This window comes from Gossypium arboreum, chromosome 5 (genome assembly GCF_025698485.1).
Source record: "Gossypium arboreum isolate Shixiya-1 chromosome 5, ASM2569848v2, whole genome shotgun sequence".
NCBI lineage: Eukaryota > Viridiplantae > Streptophyta > Magnoliopsida > Malvales > Malvaceae > Gossypium > Gossypium arboreum.
Window position 1 is genome coordinate 4817378 of NC_069074.1, and position 22474 is coordinate 4839851.

The following is a 22474-nucleotide window of genomic DNA, read 5'->3' on the forward strand; positions in this document are numbered from 1 at the left end:
GTCCTATATTTATTATCAAATTCGTTTTAATTTTTAGTGGATGCAAATATTAGAATCCATAATTCAAAAATGATTTATTTTTGGAGATAAAATCAATAATCTAAATCTAAATTCATTTTCTGTTTTACTTATTAAATTCGAATTAATTGAATATTTGTTGGATAGTATTATTTAATTTAAATTTGAAGTCAAATAACAATTCTCAAAATTTAAAATGATTATATGAATTTATTTATTTTTTATATTTATGTGAATTTAATTTTCTTTATAGTAAATGTGGGTAATGTGAATTTAAATTTAAAGATTAGAAAAAGGGTAGAGGGGATATTAAAATAGTACAGTCTCATCTGATACCGCCAGACATGCTATCATTTCCCATCTAAGTTTAACGGAGTTTGCGTGTTGTTGAAACTACTGCATAAAGGCGCCCTCCCTTACAATTATAAATGAAGCCACATACTACTGTTATTAATGAAAAAAGAACAAAAAAAAAAAAAAAAAAAGAGACATAAGACACAAAGAGAGGGAAGGGGGGAGAGAGAGAGTGTGTGTGTTGTTTGCTAAGCGGAGCTTAAATAAAAGCGATGAATGTCGGCTGCCTAGTTCTTTAATCTCTCCTCTTTATTTCTCAAAGGATCTCTTCTTTTAAAGATTTATTTATTCCATTTCTATATATATCAGTCTATTTCTAATTCTATCCTTATCCCTCTCTGGATCCATTCAGTCCATTTCTATCTCTGTCGCGAGAAGATCTCGCATTTCCTTAGCTGGAGATCCTATAATCATAGAATGAGATAGTTCGCTTTAAGTCTAGCTCTCATTTTCTTGTTTGGTTGCCCAGAAAGTTCAGTTCAGCATCAAAGCAACCGGAAAAGTAAGCTTTCTCAGTAGAAGATTTAATCATTTATCAGCTCTGACTAAGCTTAACTGTAATTTCATTCTCTTTCTTCCTCATTTTCTTGCTTTTTTCTCGGTTACCAAATGGAAACTTGATCATTTTGTTTTAAACATTTGTCATGTACTTGAATATTTGCTAATACGTTCCACGTTTTCTTGCAGTAACTGAATCTCATTGTTTCAATTAACTTGTTTTTCTAGACTCTTTATTTATTTTGATAATTTCTTCTGGAGATTCTTAAATTTTTCTATGTAATTTACTCTTTACTCTTGTTTATGATTATATTCTTATGTGATTCTTCCTTTAACACTAGAATACCGAAATGCACTAGGAAATTGGTGAAAATTTTTTGGAGATCAGTTTTTTTTATTTAGATTACTTTATTATCATTGTCTGTTTCTATTACTAATTACAATTTTTAATTGTCTAAATTTATGTACGTAGATTTATTGAATTTTGGAGGATGAGTTGGGATCCACATATGGAGGTTCAATACATAAACAGTAACTACCCTTATAATAGTGCTGGCAGCTTTATCGAATATTTTGAAGGTCTTACTTATCAACATGTCAATTTTATTTTCGACGGTGCTTCTCATGTCCAGGTACCGTTCATTATCAATAATTTTATGTTTGTTTTTCAAAACATAACAATTTTGTTTTTGGATGTACTCAAGTGATTCCTTTAATGTCTTTGTGTTTTCAAGAATAATCAGATGAAAAATAGGCTGACTTTTTGGATGAGTTGATTGTAATTGATCCATTGATTAGATTATTGCAAATGAATTGTTGCTATTGGTCACAGCCAAAAATTGAACTTCTGTCTGCAGGAGAGTGTGTACCCATCCATGACTTCAAGCTTTTACAAGTTTGGCCCATCTGATTCTGGCAGTATTTCATATTATGATCATCGTAATGATCATAGTTACGAGGTGAATAACCATGACCTGTGCATTGATGAATATAGAAGGGCATCAGATAGTTCCTTGTCAGGGAGTAATGGACAGACTGCAGCAATGAATGTGGAATGGGAAAGAAACGCACATGCAACTTCACTTGAAAACTCGGTAGATTGTAAGTTTCTCAATTCTGTGTTTAAGGGAATGTTTATTTTTGGTACAAGTTTAAGGGTATGTAACATAATGCTAAAATGGTTTATAATGATGCCTATAAGGTAACATGTATTTTTTTGAATTATGCTGAGAATTTATGTGCATGGCAAGATTTCACTTGCTTTCCTTCTTAAGATTGCTTTTTTCTAATCAGTGTTGTGTAATGTGATGAAATATTTTTTTCCCCAGGTTTTTGAGCTTCTATGGTGAATTGGTCATTAATTAATTATCAAATTGTTTGCAACTTCGTGCTTTCTCTAAATTTTATGAATGGATTAGATGCTGTGTTTTCTATCAATCTAGTCTTGGCTCCCAGAATATTACCCAGCATCTCTGTTTTGATGGATTTTAAACTTTAGATCTTACTTGATTGAAGAGAAATTAAGGATTCAGCGAGCTTCATGATTAAGTTGTGTTTATATCCCGTTTGGTCCCCAAATAAAAGGCCCAGTTTAGCAGCTACAAGATTTTCAAAGCTATCCTAAGAATCTTTTGTCTTGATGATAGTTTTTTGGCTTTTTTCCAAGATTGACTTACTAGACGTGTTTGTCTTTCTTCCTTTCTTTTTTATCATGAAGTAAAATGCAGTCTCTTTATCTGTATGAGTGTTTCTGATCATAAAGTTACGACCAAAACTGGTAATACAATGATAACTGAGACTTTTTAATTGCAGTACGAGTAGACTGGTTTTCTGGTTTCTCCACCTCCTGCAAAATGATTCTTCGGGATCCTTTTTTCTTATTTTTTTCCTACCTGGAGGATTTTTTCAGTTCAGCTTCTACATTTGCTTGTGCTTATTCCTTCTAACTCTTCTTGGTGCGAGCTACTTAAATGCCAATACCACCACTAGAACACCGTTGCTGTTGAGATCATAACACCTGCAGCACTGGGAAACCACCACTAAGAGTAGACCTAGCCCTCTGTGTATCATTGTTGTGTCACTGTATTGTCAAATCTCATAGTTGTGATTCTAAAGCAGTGTATATTCTGATATGTTAATAATTTGTATTCTATAGATTTTGACATGCTCATGAGTTCGTGTTATTTTTTTCATATTGAGTTCTATGTTGTGTTTTAGTTTGTTTTTCTCTGTCATGCAATCATATTGTGTCCATGGTTGCCATGTCTAACTAAGAACTAGGTCCACTGCCAGTCAAGTGGTTAAGGTTTCATGTATTCTCAAGCAAATTCCTTGCCTTCATTCCCAACCAAGAGATAATTACTTTGCCCCATATAGCAGCACTGATCTTGACTTGGGTCTGATGTAGAAAAATTGAGTTGATTGGCTTGAAGTTCTCAAGCTTCATCCATTTGGAATTTTAGCTCGTTTGCTAAATATTGCACCTTGAATTTTGAGCTTTTGTTGTAAACTGTGTGCAAATACCTCTAACTCTAAGTTTGGAATGGCATGGCTCTTGTGCTAGCCTAGCTAACTTGTCGCATCAGTAGAAACAACTACTTATGAGTATGCTTTCCCACTGATATGTGCAGAGTTGTTTAAGAAAATTGATTGACTAGTATAAAAGTTGTGTGGCTTACCTGAACTATGAGAAGCCTTGTTAACTTACACATTCTAATTACGTAAATGAATCACTAATTCTCACTATCATTTGGTTGGTGGCACCTTATTCTTATAACGATAGCTATCTATGTTTTTTTGAAAAAGTTTCCTGATTCCAATGCTTTCTTTCACTTTTAGGTCCACGGAGACAACATAATGCTCATGATTACCAGGTCTCTCTCTCTCACTGTTATTTTCTTTGTTGAATAGATGTGTGCAACTCGTTTCCCTTAGTATGAATTTTCATACCTATATATCTTAGTAGATTATTTGGATTAGCATTTAATATTAGTGACTTCAATCATCTCAGTTATGAAGCTGTATGTATGTCTAAATGTGTCTCTATGCTTTTCCAAGAATTAATAATGAGTTCTAGAGCTTAAATCCTACCATTTTTTCAGTTTCGTGATTCACAAAAGTTAAATGTTGCAAAATGTTGTTAAAATATGCAGGTTATTTGGCAAGATTGTGTTGATCCTGACAACATGACATATGAGGTTAGAAGAAATTTTCTATGTTTTATCTTTTTCTAGTTTAATTAGGTGTATTATTTCTCTACTTTTCTCAGTAGGCTTTTAATTAACTCTTTATTTGTTGCACTTTTGAGTTTGAGTAAAAGAGAAAAACACAATGCAGTGCATTTGCAGATTAAACCTTGTTTTCAGGACCTATGTAAAAGTAGGAGGTTAGGTCTGAAAGAATTACGTCTTCAGGTTGGGAAATGAAATGTTGTATTTGGCTGCTATGTCGTTGAGACAGCTGTAAAACAAAATGGATTCAGAGGTCATTCTCCTGTTTTAGTTGTTTGGGTTGGTGGTCTCATGAAAGGTGACAAATGTTTTGGGGTTGAGAACATTGAGGCCTCAGGGAGAGGGGGAGGGTGCTAGCATATTTACAAAAATGTTTTTAAAAATAAGAGGAAATAGACGTATGAATGAAGTTTGTGAGTGGCTGCCACCAGCTCCACATAAAAGGGAAGAAAAAAAAGAGAGGAGAGAAAACAGGAAGGGCTGTTGTTGGCTCTTCCCTGCCAAGAATGAATAAGTGAGGTGCAGAAGCTTTTAGAGAGAGACAGAGATGGAGCATTTATTTAGAAAGTACCGGTGCTCTGCTCTTAGTAGAGTACTGGTAACCTACATTAGTGAAGGAAAAACTTAGCTAGTATATGTTTATTGTTATAGGTGAAAATTAGCCCCCAAAAAAGTACTAGAATCACTTAGCATACTTTTAGTTCAATGAATTCTGTGTGAAGTTGGAATACGGTTTGCTTACTCAATTTTTTAAAAAATTATTTCATGGACAATATTTTCCCTAGTTATCCCACTGTGCTTCTGAGTAAAGAGTTTTATTCTCCTGAAAGGGCATAATTCTGATATTTAGAATTCCAATATTCTGGCATTATTTCAAAGTGCAATTAGAGTTACTGCAGTAATCATGCAAGTTTTATGTCTTTTAGGAAGAGAGTAATGGTCCCGTGACAAGTTTTTAGAGCCAAACCTTTACTTCCTAGTTTCATGTTTAGCACCCCAGCAGGTGGGTAGGCAGGGTGGACCAACCGTCCCATGACTCATGTTGCTTGTTTATAGACAACTAAGGAAGCTGTCTGGATGATGGAACTGGCTTATGACTCAGTGGTCTTGCTAGGGCCCAAGCATTATTTGGTCAAAACCTAATACGGAACAACTAATTTGGTTTAGATCGGTTTGGTTTAGTTTGAAAAGTTAAAAACCAAACCACAATTTTGGTTTGAGACCAAACCAAACCACAATTTTGGTTTTACTGTTGTTTCCTATTATTTAAAACCAATCCAAACCAAAATGTCTATTTGAAATAATAAATATAATGATATTATATAGTTTTTTATGTTCTATTTATATATCTTTTTTTGTTATTAATAATTTTATCTTATAACATATAAGCTCTCTTTAATTTAGGGTTTTCCTATATGCTGACACTCAAACTCTTTTGACATTTTTTCAAACCAGTATTCTCCAAGCTTCACCATTGGTTCATGCTTGTTCATGAGTAATTGAGTATATAAACTTTCTTTAATTTACACTTTTTGGTTCAAGGCTAATTTTCGTTGTATATAAACATTATTTATATCTGCTTTATTTTATATACTGGTCCTGTTCCATGGTCATCCTCTTTATTCATTATAGGTTCCTTACAATCTCATTTAAGTATTTTGATCTGCTTGTTTGATTTTTGTTATAATTTAGATTGATTTGAATTCAAAATTTCTGAAACCAAAATATTTTGGTTTGATGTGATTATTCCTTAAAACCAATCCAAACCAGTCCATACTCATCCTTAGACTTAGCTGAAATCGTTGCTTAATTTTAATAGGTTAAAACACAATAATTTAGCTTTTGTGAATTGTTTCTTTATTTTTTTTATTAATCATTCATGATTACATTTATCTCTTTAGGAATTACTTGAGTTAGGGGAGAGTGTTGGAACACAAAGTCGGGGTCTCACCCAAGAACTTATTTCATTGCTACCTGTTTCAAAATACAAGTGCAGCTTATTCTCAAGGAAGAAATCAAGGAAAGAGAGGTACTGCTTATGCTTCATCTTTGCCTCGTTAAAATGTGATTTGCTTTTATCAGCTGCTGCTTTTGGTCTTCCACAGATTTTAAATTGAAATACTCAACAACCCTAGTTCATCTTGGCATAAGTTTTACTGGTTTAAGTTTTACTGGTTTGCAAGGTTATGTTTGCATTTATTATAAATATGTATCCAGGTTAAATTTATGTTTGGTTTCCACGTTCCATGCCCGAGTCCTCAGCTTTTTTTTCCTTTGGTGTTATAACTGTTGTTTGTTCTTGTAAAAGGCTCATATTGAACCTATACCAATTAGGATACTAGCAGTGATGAGCAGACTTCAGTAGGGGGATTTGACGTTTGAGTTGCCTTTTCTTCAAGGCACCCTCAGATGCCATTGTATAGAAACGTAGTAACATAAGAATGTCTAGGTAGGTTAACAAACTAATTGTAACCTACTGGCCTTTGGGATTTTATGTCTCAAGTAAAATCTTTCGACTTTCTTCTTCTTAATGGAAAAATCTATTTACTTGATAGGATTTTGATAAACTGAAAGCTGTTATATATTGAAATTGTGATGGGCACACAGATACACATGTAGATGAATGGTTGGGCATTTCGATGCAGTAATAATATTTTATCAAACCCTCTTAGGATAACCTAGTAAAAGTTTCTGGCAGGTCAGTTTAAACTTTAAAGGAAAGATTGTCTTTGCCTCTTGGATCGATTAGCAGTTCAATGATAGAGTAGGAACATCGATCATGTACATAAATGTTTTCATAATTTTCAAAATCAATGCCAGGGTTTTTTTATTTTTATAATGGCTTGGTCTAATTAGTTGTGTGAATAATATGCATGCCCTGGACATTCTCCATATACCATTGAGATTTGCAGCTTGTTTTAATATGGATTACCACTCCCCTCATTTGGTCTCTTCTCTTTCTGTCGGTCAATATGGTGAATCTTATCATTATTATTTTTTGGACCAGATGTGTAATTTGCCAGATGGAATATAAAAGAGGTGAGAGACAGATTACCCTACCTTGCAAGCATGTCTACCATGCTGGGTGTGGCACCAGATGGCTTAGCATCAATAAGGTAACGTACTCCCCCCTCCTTTTTCATGATTGAAATCATAAAACATTCCCTCCCCTCGACAAAAAAATAAAAAAATAAAAAAATAAAGCGTTAAGAACATGGATCTTTATTCCATTTATTTAGGCAGCATTTTTGGAAGCTGCTAATTGAAGCTTTATTTCTCCAGGCTTGCCCTATATGTTATACGGAGGTGTTTGGCAATGGATCAAAACATTAAGGGACAATGACGATGAACATAAAGAAAATATTCGTATGCTATAAATATTTTTGGGTTGGATTTGGGTATTTCCCCCTAATACGAAGATGTTCTATTTCGACCTTTTACGTTGTTTAACAGAAGAATAGTTGATTTTGACTTTTGCAATAATTGAAAGGGAGTATGGATATGGTAGAATATGGATGTGTTAACTAGAAAAAGCGGGGGTTGTATAAAGTCTTCGATAATGTTTGTCGTATTCAAATTATTGTCCATTTCCTATGCATTTTCCTCATAATCGCACACTTCTGAGAATGTGATTAATCTCAAATAGCAAAGAAGTTTTAGGGAGCTCTCAGCGGCAGGGAGAATAACCCTTGCTGAATGACTACAGAAGTTCGAATTTCTTTCTTTAACTTTGGGGCTTCTGGTGTGGGATATATGGGAGAAGGTGGAGTACAATTTGTTAGTAACATTGGGCTACTTTTTTTCTTTTTAAGGATATTAGTATAATTATAATTATAAAATTAAAGCTTCAATAATCACTCTTCTTGTTGATCAGTTCCAAGAATAAATTAATCACAGTATTTAGGGAACGAGAATGTGATGCCTAAATTAGCAATTTCGTGGAATCCCACATCTCTCTTTTTTTTTATTTTTTTGTTCGAAGGATAATACATGGAATCTCACATCTGAAATTGTTAATTATTGGCATTCACATGAAAACGAACCCAACACATTTGAAAAGAAAAGAAGAACAAAAAAAATATTAAAATTCCCACAAAAAGGAAAGGGCGACTGTTTTATTTGAACTGAAGATGCTTTTATTCTGCCCTTACAAAAGTTAAATTGTTCGGCCCGTCTTTTGATTCGGCTTGTTTAGAATCATTCTTTGATTAAGTCCACAAGAAAGACGAACAATCAGTTTGTTTTTATTTTCAATCTCAACTTAACTTAGATATATGAGATTCGAATAGGAGCATGTTTGATTTTGATGTATTTATATTAATAATTTTAATTTATTTATAACTTCTAATTCTATCAAACTTTTAGTGCAAAGAAGGTTCCAACAATATTTACAAATTTCGATTGAAGTCTTAAATTAAATGGAAATATCATAATTTTATGCAACCACAAAATAGAATATTAATATTTTGTAATAAGATATGTTAATGTAGGAATATTATGTACATCATCAGTGAATAATAATATGACATTTTATATTAAGTAAAGGGCAGTCATGATAGTTTATTTTGGTTTGAAGTATTGACGCAGGTGGTCTCTGAGTTACAACAGATTGTATCTACATGGTATGAAATTTCTTGGACACGATGATATAAACTTAATACGTATGAGAGAGTTGAAATGCGATCTAGATGTGTGACGGCGAGATAGTAAGATGTCACCAGGGCAACTGAGTATTTGAGTAAGGCCGCAACATAAGCGTTAGCTCAATCCTAGAGGCAAAACTTGGAGAAATTGTTGATGGGCTAGAAACTACTTGGGAGAAGGGGGTGCGTTGGCTGCTAATTAATAGTGATAGTAAAACAACAGTAGACCTAATACTTGGAGCCGAAGTGATGGGGTTGTCGAGATTGGCATTGGAGATTCGCAACGGAATAATAAGGAATTGGCAAGATGTAATGTTAAGAGATAAGTGCCGAGTAACTAGTTTATTACTATCCGTTGAGCATTATAGTTCAACTTCTTTTTGTAACTAATAAAAAATCTTTACTTAAATATAAGTAAGTATTAATAGTAATTTTATATATTTTTTTCAAAGAAATCTCAAATCCAAATAATTATTATTGGTTATGTTTAAATAAAATTATTCTTTATATTTTTATTTAATGGTAATATGTTATAACTAATAATGTATGATATTTGCACACTAATGATACATTAAATATTATCCATATTGTTAGTTTATGTATTCTTAAAGATAGTTTAAGGGTTTAGTTTGTGGGGATAATGGTATATAAAATTAGCAGCGACCCAAAATTTGCTAAAATGTCTGGGTGTTCATATTTTTTCGGTAAAAATATTGGGATTTAAAAATATTAAATTAACCTTGGAGCATGCAAATTAATATTTTTATTAAATTTTTTCTATTAAATAATAATGTGAAACGTTAAATTCATGTTGAAATATTATTTTTATAGGTAAATTATAAATATGGTTATTCGACTACATTTTCGTTCTATTTTAGATATTTAAATTTTTTTAGTATTTAGTCACTAAAATTTTTAAAATTTAATATTTTAGTCACTCTGAGTTTATGTGAATTTTTCCATTTAATGTTATACATCATCATTTAACAGGAAAAAATTGAACGAAAAATTAATTTACACGTTTTAAATGTATAAATGTATAATGAATAATTTATTTATTTTCTCAATAAAAAAAACAGAAATACAATTCGCCAAGAGCTTGCCTCATACTATTATCTATTTTATTCTCTGGTACGCAATATTATATATATCAAGTATACATTAATTAGCAATATTTTAAGCTAGCTGCATATGCAAAACTTAAGTTACCAATGTTTCTTTGCATCAAACGCATTTTCTCCATCAAAACTTTCAACCACCGAACCCAACATCATTACAGTAAAACTGGTTGATTGCATAAAAACTTTGATCATACGGAGTTTGAATTTTGGAGTAAAATAATATATCCAAAAATAACTTAAATAGAAAACAAAACAGAAATTCAATCCCCTCTAGCCTCTAAATGAATTATAAGATCAGAAATTTGCCTTTAATTACACCTTAACTAAGGGAAAAGAATAAAAGAAGATCCGGCAAGTAGCTTAGACTAATTCGTTGGTTAAAAGCATACAATACCTAAATCCTTCATCTTTGAAGCATTAAAAGCGAGCAGGTAAGATATGGAAGGGTCAAATAAATAAATTTTAGTTCTACTAATGATTTATTTACCGGCGACAGCCTGCATGTTGAGTTTAAACCATATTATTATATAAGTACTGCAAAGTCATCATGTGAGACCTCTTCTTTCAGCTTGAACGCGTTGGAGTTTTATTAATGACAATCACCTTTGCATTGGTCAAACTTAACCCATTTTTATATTTACATACTTCCAGGGAAACAGCCAATCGTGATGGCAATTTGGAGTTTAATTTATTATATTATAAGGTCAGATGTTAGATAGTGTATTGGAAAAACATTTATATCCAGCTTGCTATCTTGTCTATATTAAATTCACTCAATGAGTATATAAGGGGGCTTTCTCTTCTCCATGGATATATGCCTCAAACAGTTGATTGAGTAATTAGCTTCCTAGCATTTAGAATTGTATTGCCAGGGAAATGGGGACTTCAGCACGCCCACCGCCCCACTGGCCTCCACTCCTCTTTGCTTTCACATTTTGCCTTGTAGCAACAATTGCGGTTGCTTATCAACCTTACGAATATTCCTCTCCACCAAAGCACCCTGCCTACAAACATTATTCTCCTTACTATTACAATTCACCACCTTACAAGTCACCACCGCCGCCTTCACCTAGTCCTCCACCACCTTACTACTACAAGTCTCCACCTCCACCACCTCCTCCTTACTATTACAAATCACCACCACCCCTTCACCTAGTCCCCCACCATCATACTACTACAACTCACCACCTCCACCATCTCCTTCACCACCTCCTCCTTACTACTACAAATCACCACCACCACCCTCACCTAGTCCCCCACCACCATACTACTACAAGTCACCACCTCCACCATCTCCTTCACCACCCCCTCCTTACTATTACAAGTCTCCACCCCCACCCTCACCTAGTCCCCCACCACCATACTACTACAAGTCACCACCTGCACCATCTCCTTCACCACCTCCTCCTTACTATTACAAGTCTCCACCCCCGCCCTCACCTAGTCCCCCACCACCATACTACTACAAGTCACCACCTCCACCGTCTCCCTCACCACCTCCTCCTTACTACTACAAATCACCACCACCACCCTCACCTAGTCCCCCACCACCATACTACTACAAGTCACCACCTCCACCATCCCCCTCACCACCTCCTCCTTACTACTACAAATCACCATCACCACCTTCACCTAGTCCTCCACCACCATACTACTACAAGTCTCCAGTACCTCCACCATCTCCTAGTCCCCCACCACCATCTCCCTCACCACCACCTCCATACTACTACAAATCTCCTCCTCTACCGTCTCCATCACCCCCTCCTCCTTACTACTACAAATCACCACCACCTCCTTCTCCATCACCCCCGCCACCTTACTATTATAAGTCACCTCCTCCACCACCTCCTTATCACTACTAGTCACCTCTCCTTGAGTGAAATTTCCACCTCATTATTACCCTACATCACCACCAGTTTCAAAGGGCCACAAAGCTAAGTTAATATTTAATCTCTTTACTCAGGTTGAAGATTTGATAAGGAAGAAGAATAATTGTGGAATTTCTTTGATAAGCTTCTTGAACATGTTTTTCAGTATTCTTCATTTATATATGTAAATTGTGTCTGCTTTTTTTTCTTTAGCAAAAAGGGTCCAGTACTTGTTAAGATCCTTGATGAGTTATTTAATACTAATGTGCACTTGTACTACTTCGTACCACTTCATATTTTATTATTATTACTGCCAAATTGAATTCCATGCTGCAATTAAAAGTATAATAACAATTTTCTCCAAAATTATAAGAGAAATAAATGAAAGTTACTTAAATTATATTATAAGTACTCAAAGCCTTGAGGCACTCAAGGTACTAAGTTAAGCTATCACATAATTTTAAAACTTCAAACTTCAACGTATGGATTCAAATTCCCTCAACTTAATACAACATTTAACTCAGTTAAAATAAATTATATTTTTATATAGAAAAATAGAAAATATACATATAATAAAATTTAAAATTGAATTTTTATAATTTTTAAAATATACAATTTATCATTCAACTAAAGTCTCATTTAATATTTATAAATATATTTGTTACATAATTTTATTTTTCAGCTACATCGTAAGTATATCATAATCTAATTTTACCAAAAAATCTTTTTAATTTCAATTATAACAATATATAATTTAAACAATTAACACAATGGTACCATAATAATAAAATGTTGAAATTAATGTCAATTTTGAAAACCAGAGAATGATACTTATGAGCTTTGGGGTGTGCAAGAAGAGATGCTCGTAGCAAAAAAGCTTTTTCATTTTCAGGTTATTCGCTTTTATTTTTTAACATTAATTGATTATTATTCTTCTGAGTACACTTTATAGTTATTTAACCTTTACAAATAAAGACCAAATATTGAAAATGCGTTAATAAATATGTTGATCTTTTAGCAAATTTGGCTCAACTCTTCCCCTTTCTACATGCTGACTTGTGCCCATGAGACACTCAGATGTTTCTGTTTCTTCTTTTTTTTTTTCCTTCACTTGTAATGAAAAAAAAAAAAATCTAATGGATCAATGATATTTTCGCAAAATATTTTAAAATAATGTAGTTTAATATTTTCTAAAATATATATTTAAATTTAATTGCTTAAAAGTTTATAGTATCAATGAAGTTGTTCAAAAAATTATTTTATTTTAAAATATAAATTTAATATTTTAATCAATATTTCTAAAATATTAAAATTTAAGATACTTGTTAAATTCAACCAATGTGATAACTATTGCAGTAAAATTTTTAAAATTTTTTACAAAATATATATGATATTAATGAAGTTTTTCTTTAAAAAATATTGCAGAATTTATATATTTTTAAAGATATCTTATGTATACACTCTTTAGTTACTGCAATTTTTTTTCAATAAAGTTATCTTTAAGTTCCAACTTAGGTTTTCTCTTAACATTTGTTGGTATTTAGTACAATATTATGATACAGGAAAGAAAGCTTTCCAATTTTAGAGTAAATTATATTTAAGATTATTAAATTATTAGTAAATTTACGTTTTAATTATTTAACTTTAAAATGTTATAAAATAATTATTTATTTATTTGAAAGTTTTAATTTAAGTCATTGAACTATTTTAACGTTTTTATTTAGTCATTGGGTTATTAAATTTTTTCTTAAAAGGTTTGGGTAGTGAGCTTCAGATAATGATTCGACAATCGGTACAGTGAAGAACCTATCGATGAGTAAAAGAAATATATCTTAGATTTAAGTTGATTTGAATGTTAATATCGGTTATCAAAGAAAAAAAGTTGTTTAAATTTTAATTTACAAATTTGCAACATTCAATATTGTTTCAAGAAAAAGTTAAACTATAGAAAAAAATAAAATGAGAGCCTTCGATTGGTACAAATGATCTTAATAGAAAAGTTATACGGCAGCAATTTTAATAACCTAATACCTTAAATAAATTTTTAAAATAATTAAATAATAATTTTATAACATTTTAAAAATAATTAAAATGTATATTTATTAATAATTTAGTAACAGAGTATAACCTTATTTTTAATTAGTTTCAAAATTTATAGTGGAAGGGAATGAAATTCATCTGCTCCTCAAAATGCAAGAGGTAAGAGGAAGAAGTAAATTATTTGGGCGGCTAATTTAATTAATTAACATGAGTCATGGAGGGATCTAATCTAAGTGAATCTCTGCTAGGTTTTTACTCTGGTTTTATTTATGAGGTGCCCAACTACGCGCGCCTGCTTCGTCTCAATCCGGAGCTTCAGCTCATCCAATCTTCTCCCAGCACTTGCAGGCCATGAACCCAACGATCTTCTCAACGAGGTACGCCTGCTGTCCTCACGCGGACAACTCCACCAAGCTCTCTCACTCTTTTACAATTCATCACCAGAACTTCACTCTCTACAAACATATGCCACTCTCTTCAACGAATGCGCCCGCCATGGATATCTTCAACAAGGCCTTCGTTTGCATCATTTCATGCTTGCCCATTTCCCCAGCTGCACCGCTGACCTCTTTGTCACTAACCATCTCATCAATATGTACTCTAAATGTGGCTATTTGCAATATGCTCACCAACTGTTCGACGCAATGCCTAAAAGGAATGTCGTTTCTTGGACAGCTCTTGTTTCAGGGTATGCACAATGTGGTCGGGGTGTGGAGAGTTTTCGTCTCTTTTCAGATATGTTAGCTGAGCGTGACTGTCGGCCGAATGACTTTGCATTTACTAGCGTCCTTAGTTCGTGTGATTACTTGTGTGGTAAGCAATTGCATGCACTGGTGTTGAAGATGGGATTGGGTGCTTCTGTTTACGTAACAAATTCTCTTATTACTATGTATAGCAAGAGTTATAAGGTAGAGGAGGCTTGGACATTGTTTAAGAGTCTGAGCTGTTGGAGTCTAGTTTCTTGGAATTCAATGATTGCTGGGTTTCAATTAGCAAAGCTTGGGATGCACGCTGTTGGCGTTTTTGTCAAAATGCATCACGAGGGCATTGGCTTTGATCGTGCCACACTGCTCAGTGTCTTCTCTTCATTATGTGGAAGCCACGGTATTGATATAAATTTGGGTCTTAAATTTTGTTTTCAGGTATATTGCCTAAGTGTTAAAACTGGGTTCATTTCTGAAGTTGAAGTGGCAACCGCATTTATGAAAGCTTATTCGGAGCTTGGAGGCGATGTTTCTGAATTTTATCATCTCTTCCTGGAGACAAGTTGTCAAGATATAATTTTTTGGACTAGCATGATAACTGCATTAGCAGAACCCGACCCAGCTAAAGCTTTCTTCCTTTATCGACGATTGCTGCGAGAGGGCTTGACACCAGACTTGTATACTTTTTCCATTGTACTAAAAGCTTGTGCAGGCTTTGTAACTGAGCAGCATGCCTTGGCAATTCATTCACAAGTGATTAAAGCTGGCTTTAAGGATGAAACGGTGCTAAGAAATGCCTTGATCCATGCTTACGCAAGATGTGGCTCCATTGCTTTGTCTAAGAAAGTGTTTGAAGAAATGGGATGTCGTGATTTGGTTTCCTGGAACTCGATGCTTAAGGCCTATGGTTTGCATGGAAAAGCTAAGGAAGCACTGCAACTCTTTCCACAAATGGACCTCAAACCTGATACTGCTACCTTTGTTGCTCTTCTTTCAGCTTGCAGCCATTGTGGGATGGTGGAAGAGGGGCTCAGAATCTTTGACTCCATGTTCAAGGATCACGGTATCATTCCACAGTTAGACCACTACGCTTGCATGGTAGATATTCTTGGACGAGCTGGACGCATCGTCGAGGCGGAGGAGCTTATATGTAGAATGCCTATGGAGCCTGACTCTGTAGTTTGGAGTGCACTACTTGGGTCATGTAGGAAGCATGGTGAAACCCAGTTGGCTAAAACTGCTGTATCCAAACTGAAACAGATGGAGCCTGAAAATTCATTAGGATATGTACAAATGTCAAATATATACTCATCAGGTGGCAGATTCAACGAAGCAGGAACAATTAGAAAAGAAATGGATGGATCAGGAGTTAGAAAAGAGCCCGGACTAAGTTGGATTGAGGTTGGAAATCAGGTGCACGAGTTTGCCTCGGGAGGCAGACATCATCCTCAAAGAGAGGCCATATGCACCAAGCTCCAAGGACTGATTGGACAGTTAAAGGAGATTGGATATGTACCGGAAATAAGCTTGGCCTTGCATGATATAGAGGAGGAGCACAAACAAGAGCAATTGTTCCACCATAGTGAGAAGATGGCTTTGGTTTTTGCAGTAATGAATGAAGGGAAGTTGCATGGTGGTGGGAATGTGATAATAATGAAGAACATCCGAATTTGTGTTGACTGCCATAACTTCATGAAGTTGGCATCAGGTTTCCTTCAAAAAGAGATCATTGTTAGGGATTCAAATCGTTTCCACCATTTTAAAGATAGCATCTGTTCTTGTAATGATTATTGGTGACAAGCTAGCACTACTAAATTAGTACACCTGGGCTAGCAAAGAATGAATTACTTCTGTATTTTTTTAATAAAGAAAAAATCAAAATTTTGCAAATTCTTCTACAGTTTCACCAAGGCAATTTTTTATTTCTTTCTTTGTGTTTTCTGTAGTTTCAATGCTCCTTTTTTTTTTCAAACGTGTAAAATTTTAATTTATATTTTTGACAAAAAGTATTCTAATAACAAACACTCAAAAGCAGTACTTTTTTTTTTTTTTGGTTATGTTTCTCCCGTTTAATCATCTTTATGATCTACGTCGTGGCCTTAAAGCATGACTCAAACTTAGATAAGGATTGTCATATTCATCTTCCTTGCCCCTCAACTATATACATAGACTTATCTTTATGGTTTTTTTTTTTTGGGGGAGGGGGAGAGAAACAGTAAATTGGGAATACAAATGACATAAAAGTTAAACGGCAAACTCCCCTTAATTTGCCAATAATTTATTAATTCACTGATCCACGTGTCAAAAAAACAGTGATGAGGCACATAAAGGGCTATAGCAGAGGATTTTAATTCACTATTTTCCAAATCCTGGTAAGTTATGGAGCAGGCATTAGCAATATCTGGATCATCTGAAACTCCACTATATACACATTTTATGCTGAAATAACTACATTTCACATTACACAACGAGAATGGAAGAGAAATGCTGGGGATTGATGGATGGCTACAAATCGTTACCAACATTTTAATGTTGCTTATAATATAGCCATGCATGGATAAAGAGGTATATGTATATATCTGAAGTACTAGTTGACGAGAAAAGTCTTTCTAGACCTCTTCAACCCCAAAATGACAAGCAGCAATCCAAAATAATCGTAATTGTAAGTATTCTCAAGGAGTTCCAGTTTGTAATTGTTCCATGGAGGGAACCTATACCAAAAATCAGTGAGTAAGCTTCTTCTGGCCACTGCCTTGTAGTGTGTAAATGTGTCAAAGGAGAATGTCCCATGGTATTTTCCTATCCCACTTTCACCAATGCCCCCAAATGGAAGGGTGTCAGCTGCGAACTACATTTCATTCAAATCACCATTGTTATTATTCAATGCTTGGTTTGATAACTTGAAACTTACTGTAAATGGCTACTAAATACCTGAATGATTGCATCATTAAAAACCACACTTCCAGATGATGTTTCAGATACCAATCTCTCCTTCAACACCTTATTTTTGGTGAAAGCATATAGTGCTAATGGTTTAGGCCTTGAATTGATAAAATCAATACTGTCTTCAATCTTATCCAACTGCCCAGAAAAAAGCCCTGAATTTTCAAGACAAGAAAAAGGGACCGCTCCCTCCAAACGTGCTTTAAGAGTACATCAAAGTTTCTTACCGTGATTATTGGAAGCAATGGACCAAAGATCTCTTCTGTCATCATTGCTGATTCTAGTGGGGGATCCACTAATATTGTTGGCTCAATGAACCTGCATGGATTTCATATTAACACGGTCAGAAGCTAAAGAAACATGGGATTATCCATCATTCATGCTCATGCCCCTAGTGAAAGAACCATGAACCTGTATCTTAAACCAGATATATCAATAATTCAAGCTTTAGAAAAGAGAGTGAGCGAGTGAGTTACAAGCTGTCTTCATCCATTGAACCGCCATAGACAATACAGTCTTTAACCTTTTGATCAGTTAAAAGGTCTTTCAGTCTCAAGAAATGATGTTTGTTAATTATCCTCGAAATACTGTGTGATTCTCTAGGGTTATCTCCATACATTTTCTTGATCAGGGCCTTCATCAGTTCCATCTGCAAAGACAGTTAATCTGTATGTTATTACTATTTACCATATAGAAGGTAAAAAGCATAGCATACATGATGAAAAAGAGAGATTCAAGTTGGACATACCACGGTAGATGAAAATGGCTTTTCCACTAATAGATAGTCAATTGATATACATGCTTGACCCGCACAAGATCCATATTTTGCCCCAATGATTCGATTTATAGCCACCTTGATGGAACAATACACATCTTAAATGAGCAAACTTGGAGATATATCTATATATATTGTCAAAAGTTGTAACTATCAAGCAATTAAATGTCCGAAGTAATTTTAGTAAAAGAAATATAACCTCCTTGTCCCAAGACCAGGAAAGGGAATCAAGAATAGCAGGGCATTTCCCACCCAGCTCTAGAGTAACTGGCGTTAGATTCTTTGCTGCTTCTGACATTATTATCCGTCCCACTTTTGTACTTCCTACCATTAATTGTACACTTTTAGTACTCGAAAACAAAATAATAAGCTAAACTAAGGTAGAAGAATAACATTGTTTAATGGAAGTTCATAAACAAGATTCCCAGTTTTAAATTACATTTTCTATTAACATTTTGTTATCAAACTCGTTCCTATTGTGCCTGCAGTGTAGTGCCCCTTTTCCTTTGCTACCATTAATGTTGTTAACGAAAATTGAAATGGATCCTTAACAAATAATTATCCAAGTGAAGCGACTGATATACATTGATATATACCTGTGAAGAAAATCTTGTCCCATTTGTGGTGAAGCAGTTGTTGACCAACAGCAGGGCCACCCTCAATGACCTTGATAGCTTGAGTATCAAGGTAATTGGGGAGGGCATTAGCAAGAAGAGAAGAACTTGCAGGGGCCAACTCTGATGGTTTTATAACCACAGCATTTCCTGCAGCTATGGCTCCTATCAAAGGCTCCAAGGACAATCCTATATTAAATTACAAATTGGAGATTGTTAGGCTTTCCAGAGTCCCATAACGAATATATAATATAAAAACACAGAAATCTCATTTGGGTTTGAGCTTTTCAATATTCATGTGAAAAAGGAAATGATGAAAAGATATACTAACCCATGGGAAAGTTCCAAGAAGAGATAACGAGGATAAGGCCAAGAGGCTCAGGAACCAATTCAGCATATGAAAGCAGTGCAATTGAAGGAAGTTTAGCCTGTGATTGCCACAACAGTATAAATTCAAAGTTAAAACAATCTACTTGTCAACTTGGTTAGTCATGGAATCAGCATTTAAATAATGTTTCAGAATCCAATTTGAAATTGCTAATTACTACTACTTTCTAAATAAAAACAACGACAATTGCATTCTTGCAGACTTGCAGTTGTTGCTATAATAGGTTCTATTTTATTGTTCATTTACTGTTGACGTACGCCTAATTTCAGTGTGCTGGCACTTGGTGCACATTTCACCTACAGTGTGCAGTACACTGCTCAAGACAGCTTACACAACATGCAACTATCAAACACTGACACAATTTGACTAATTCCGCATGTTTTTTTTTAATAATTAAGTCAAATGTTTTGATAACGCTAATTTTAAATGTGGCAATTAACTTGAAAATATTTAAAGCCATAATAACTTCTCGAAGAGTTAGCTAATATTTTGGCATCATTCCCATGGGTTTTAATTCCATAAGTGAAGCAGTGAAAATATATAATTTTCATTTGCCTTTTTTTAAATTTACTTAATTAAATATATATTTTAAAATTAACAAGAATATTTTTATCTTGTATAAGTTTTAGTAAAATAATTTTTTCCTCAAAAAATGCAAATTATACTTAGAAAAGAAAAAACAAAACTAGTAACACTTGTTGCTCTTAAAAGAACTACAGCATAATATAATTATTATTAATAATAGTCATGGAGAGAGTGTACCAAATTCTAGTTATTATGAAATTCTCTAAAATTTGTGTCATCTGCAAATTGAATTATGATAAAAAGAAATTAAGTTTAATTCTTTTAATAATTTTAAAATTCAATATGTACAAAGAAAATGTAATTTTAAAACTAAATATGTACAAATAATCACTTTTATGTACTTTATATTTTTTTTACTTTAATAAATCAATCATTTTACTTCTATAAAATCTAAAAAATTTATGGATAAACAATCAAAATAGTCACTTTTATTTACCTCACGTTACATTTTAGTTACATTTTAGTTACTTATGTTTGAAATGTTATGTTTTAGTCACTTACGTTAATGTGTTATAACATTTTAGTCGCCAAGCCGTTAATTGCCGTTAACAATGTAATGATAAGTTGATATGACACGTTAAATCATCATTTCAAACAAAAAATTTTAAGTTAAACTATACAATTGGTCCCCCATATTTTATCGTTTTGAGCAATTTAATTTTTTTTCTTTATTTTTCTTTCTCTTCTGCTTCTTCCTCTGTTTTCATCTCTTCTCCATCAATTTTAATGTATTTTTTCTATATTTTTCATTTGTTAAAAGTAAAGGAGAAGAAGAAAAAGAAAATAAAGAAATTAAAAAAAAACTAAATTGTTCAAAACAATAAAAGTATAGGGATTAGCTTTGATAAATGGAAAACATAGAAAGACTAAGTTAAAAGAGATGAAGACGGGAGGAAAACAAAAGGAAAAGCAGAAGAGAATGTAATTAAGGATGATGATTACCTCTTTGCTTGCCATCCATGTTCTCAAATCCTTCAATGCAAGATTCAATGATTTCTTTAAAAGTCCTACCTGCAAAACACTGAAATTTTCAACAAGTAAAAGGAGACAAAAATAATACTTCAACATTCTACCTACCCTACATCTAAGAAGAAAAAAGAAATTCTCCATACCTCATCACGAAATGCTTCAACATAATTCTTCCCTAAATCCAGGTTTAAAACCCTGAAAATTTCCACCTCTTTTTCCGCAAGAAAAGATAGCAAGCCTTTGAGCTGAGCCCTCCTCCATGTTACATGTTTGGTGTTTCCCTTCCTATAATACTCCCTCATCTCCATAATCTCCTTCCCCAAATCTTTCTCCATGCTTTCTTATCTTACGCTGCCTGCATACTTCATTTCTACCAACAACCTATAACTATATATATATACATGTGTTTGTATGCAGCTCTGGGCGTTGTGGCCTTGCCCATTTGAGTGGGGACTTTCTTAAAAAGCCAGCTAGCGTCTCTCAGTCATTTCAGCCTACTTATTTTTCTCACCCACTCACCATTATGATGTGGGCTTGCATTCGGTATACATTACTTCCCAACCCTCCTTCAACCATTTCAGTTTAAATTTTAATTTATTTTTTTTTAATTATAGATTATTAAAATATTTCGAGAATATAATTTTTAAATCACAGATTGGATTGAACTTCAGTTCAAATACAGTTTGCTACATTATTAATATATTTTGATCAAAATATTTTCTTTTTCAATTTGTAGGTTTTTTAAGAGTGAAAACTTAGGAGTTAATGCTGTTGACTTTCTATTTTCCTCTCCTTTAAAAGAGGCACAGCCCTTTCTATGTCATTCTTTTAAATGCTGCTGGTATGGGTTGGATTAATTATTTATTTCTTAATTAAATTATAATATAAAATTTTAAAAATTAAATTATTATACTCTTTGTACATTTAAAATTTAATTTTTTTAATTTTATTTTCTTTCAACTTATAAAAAAGAAATAAAGAAAGACAAAAATGTGACCTTTAGTCCTACAATATTACCTTTTTTTTTTAACAATAATAATGCACTTGAGAATTATATATAAAACAAAACCTAGTCTATGATCAATTCTTTTTCACTCGTTTCCCAACCTACTTTTTAGCTTTTAGAGGTTCGTTGAATTAGTCTAATTATGTATGATAACAAAGAAATTCTCCAATTTAATCCACTATTGTGTTTTCTTTCTTTGGGAAGGACAGTTAGTTATCGAATCACTGTGGTTGCTTCCATGAATTTTTATCGGGCTATAAAAAAGAGAAGGACAAAATGTAAAATAGGTACTTGAATTTATTCACTTCTCTTATATTTGTACTCGATTTTTTTAATTAAATTGATACTTTTTTATAACACCATTAACTTTAAGACATATGACAAGATAGAATTATGACACATGACATTAATAGCATCAAGATTATATCATAATTTAAAAATATATTAAAAATCAAAGAAAAGAACCAAGGAAAGAAGGTTGATCACCAGTGGCCCTCCATCATCAATCATCATTTTCTCCCTCCCTCCAATAACCAACCATCTCGGCACCACCATAGTAACACCTTCCATCACCTCACCACTCGGGCACCACCCTCGTTGCCCCATTCATCACCTCTGCTCAACATTCTAAATTTATGAATATCACAGAAACTTATACTACATTAAAAGAAAATATGTATTTCTCTAATTTTAGAACGTTGTTGTGAAGATCATTAAG

At 33.4% G+C, this 22474-nt stretch overlaps 4 protein-coding genes across 6 annotated transcripts; 3 read left to right on the forward strand and 1 right to left on the reverse strand.

Annotated features, from left to right (window-relative positions):
• The first annotated feature begins 426 nt into the window (after nt 1–426).
• Nucleotides 427–7710, forward strand: LOC108471515 (E3 ubiquitin-protein ligase BIG BROTHER-like). 2 transcript variants are annotated; one of them, XM_053027489.1, is made up of 8 exons: nt 427–929; nt 1343–1502; nt 1728–1971; nt 3709–3743; nt 4023–4067; nt 6002–6129; nt 7108–7216; nt 7383–7710. In XM_053027489.1, exons 2-8 carry the CDS (start codon nt 1362–1364, stop codon nt 7431–7433), a joined length of 753 nt encoding a protein of 250 aa, XP_052883449.1. In that variant the 5' UTR covers nt 427–929; nt 1343–1361; the 3' UTR covers nt 7434–7710. The 2 variants fall into 2 exon arrangements, with proteins under 2 accessions (XP_052883449.1, XP_017628613.2); XM_017773124.2 differs by having other exon boundaries at nt 430–874.
• Nucleotides 7711–10740: 3030 nt separating this feature from the next.
• On the forward strand, nt 10741–12055 carry LOC108472899 (extensin-2-like). Its single transcript, XM_053028746.1, has 2 exons — nt 10741–10821; nt 10938–12055. The coding sequence occupies exons 1-2, from the start codon at nt 10741–10743 to the stop codon at nt 11724–11726; spliced, it is 870 nt and encodes a 289-aa protein (XP_052884706.1). The 3' UTR covers nt 11727–12055.
• Nucleotides 12056–13839: 1784 nt separating this feature from the next.
• On the forward strand, nt 13840–16366 carry LOC108471212 (pentatricopeptide repeat-containing protein At1g71420). The gene is made up of 2 exons (XM_017772826.2): nt 13840–13931; nt 14021–16366. The coding sequence occupies exons 1-2, from the start codon at nt 13923–13925 to the stop codon at nt 16271–16273; spliced, it is 2262 nt and encodes a 753-aa protein (XP_017628315.1). The 5' UTR covers nt 13840–13922; the 3' UTR covers nt 16274–16366.
• A 542-nt stretch (nt 16367–16908) lies between these two features.
• LOC108470750 (aldehyde dehydrogenase family 3 member F1-like) lies at nt 16909–21343 on the reverse strand. 2 transcript variants are annotated; one of them, XM_053028167.1, is made up of 10 exons: nt 20894–21343; nt 20724–20802; nt 19140–19236; nt 18791–18997; nt 18394–18518; nt 18168–18272; nt 17896–18068; nt 17647–17737; nt 17408–17557; nt 16909–17324 (listed from the first exon to the last, which is right to left on the reverse strand). In XM_053028167.1, exons 1-10 carry the CDS (start codon nt 20914–20916, stop codon nt 17064–17066), a joined length of 1311 nt encoding a protein of 436 aa, XP_052884127.1. In that variant the 5' UTR covers nt 20917–21343; the 3' UTR covers nt 16909–17063. The 2 variants fall into 2 exon arrangements, with proteins under 2 accessions (XP_052884127.1, XP_017627685.1); XM_017772196.2 differs by having other exon boundaries at nt 20724–20792; nt 20894–21317.
• Between the last annotated feature and the right edge of the window lie 1131 nt (nt 21344–22474).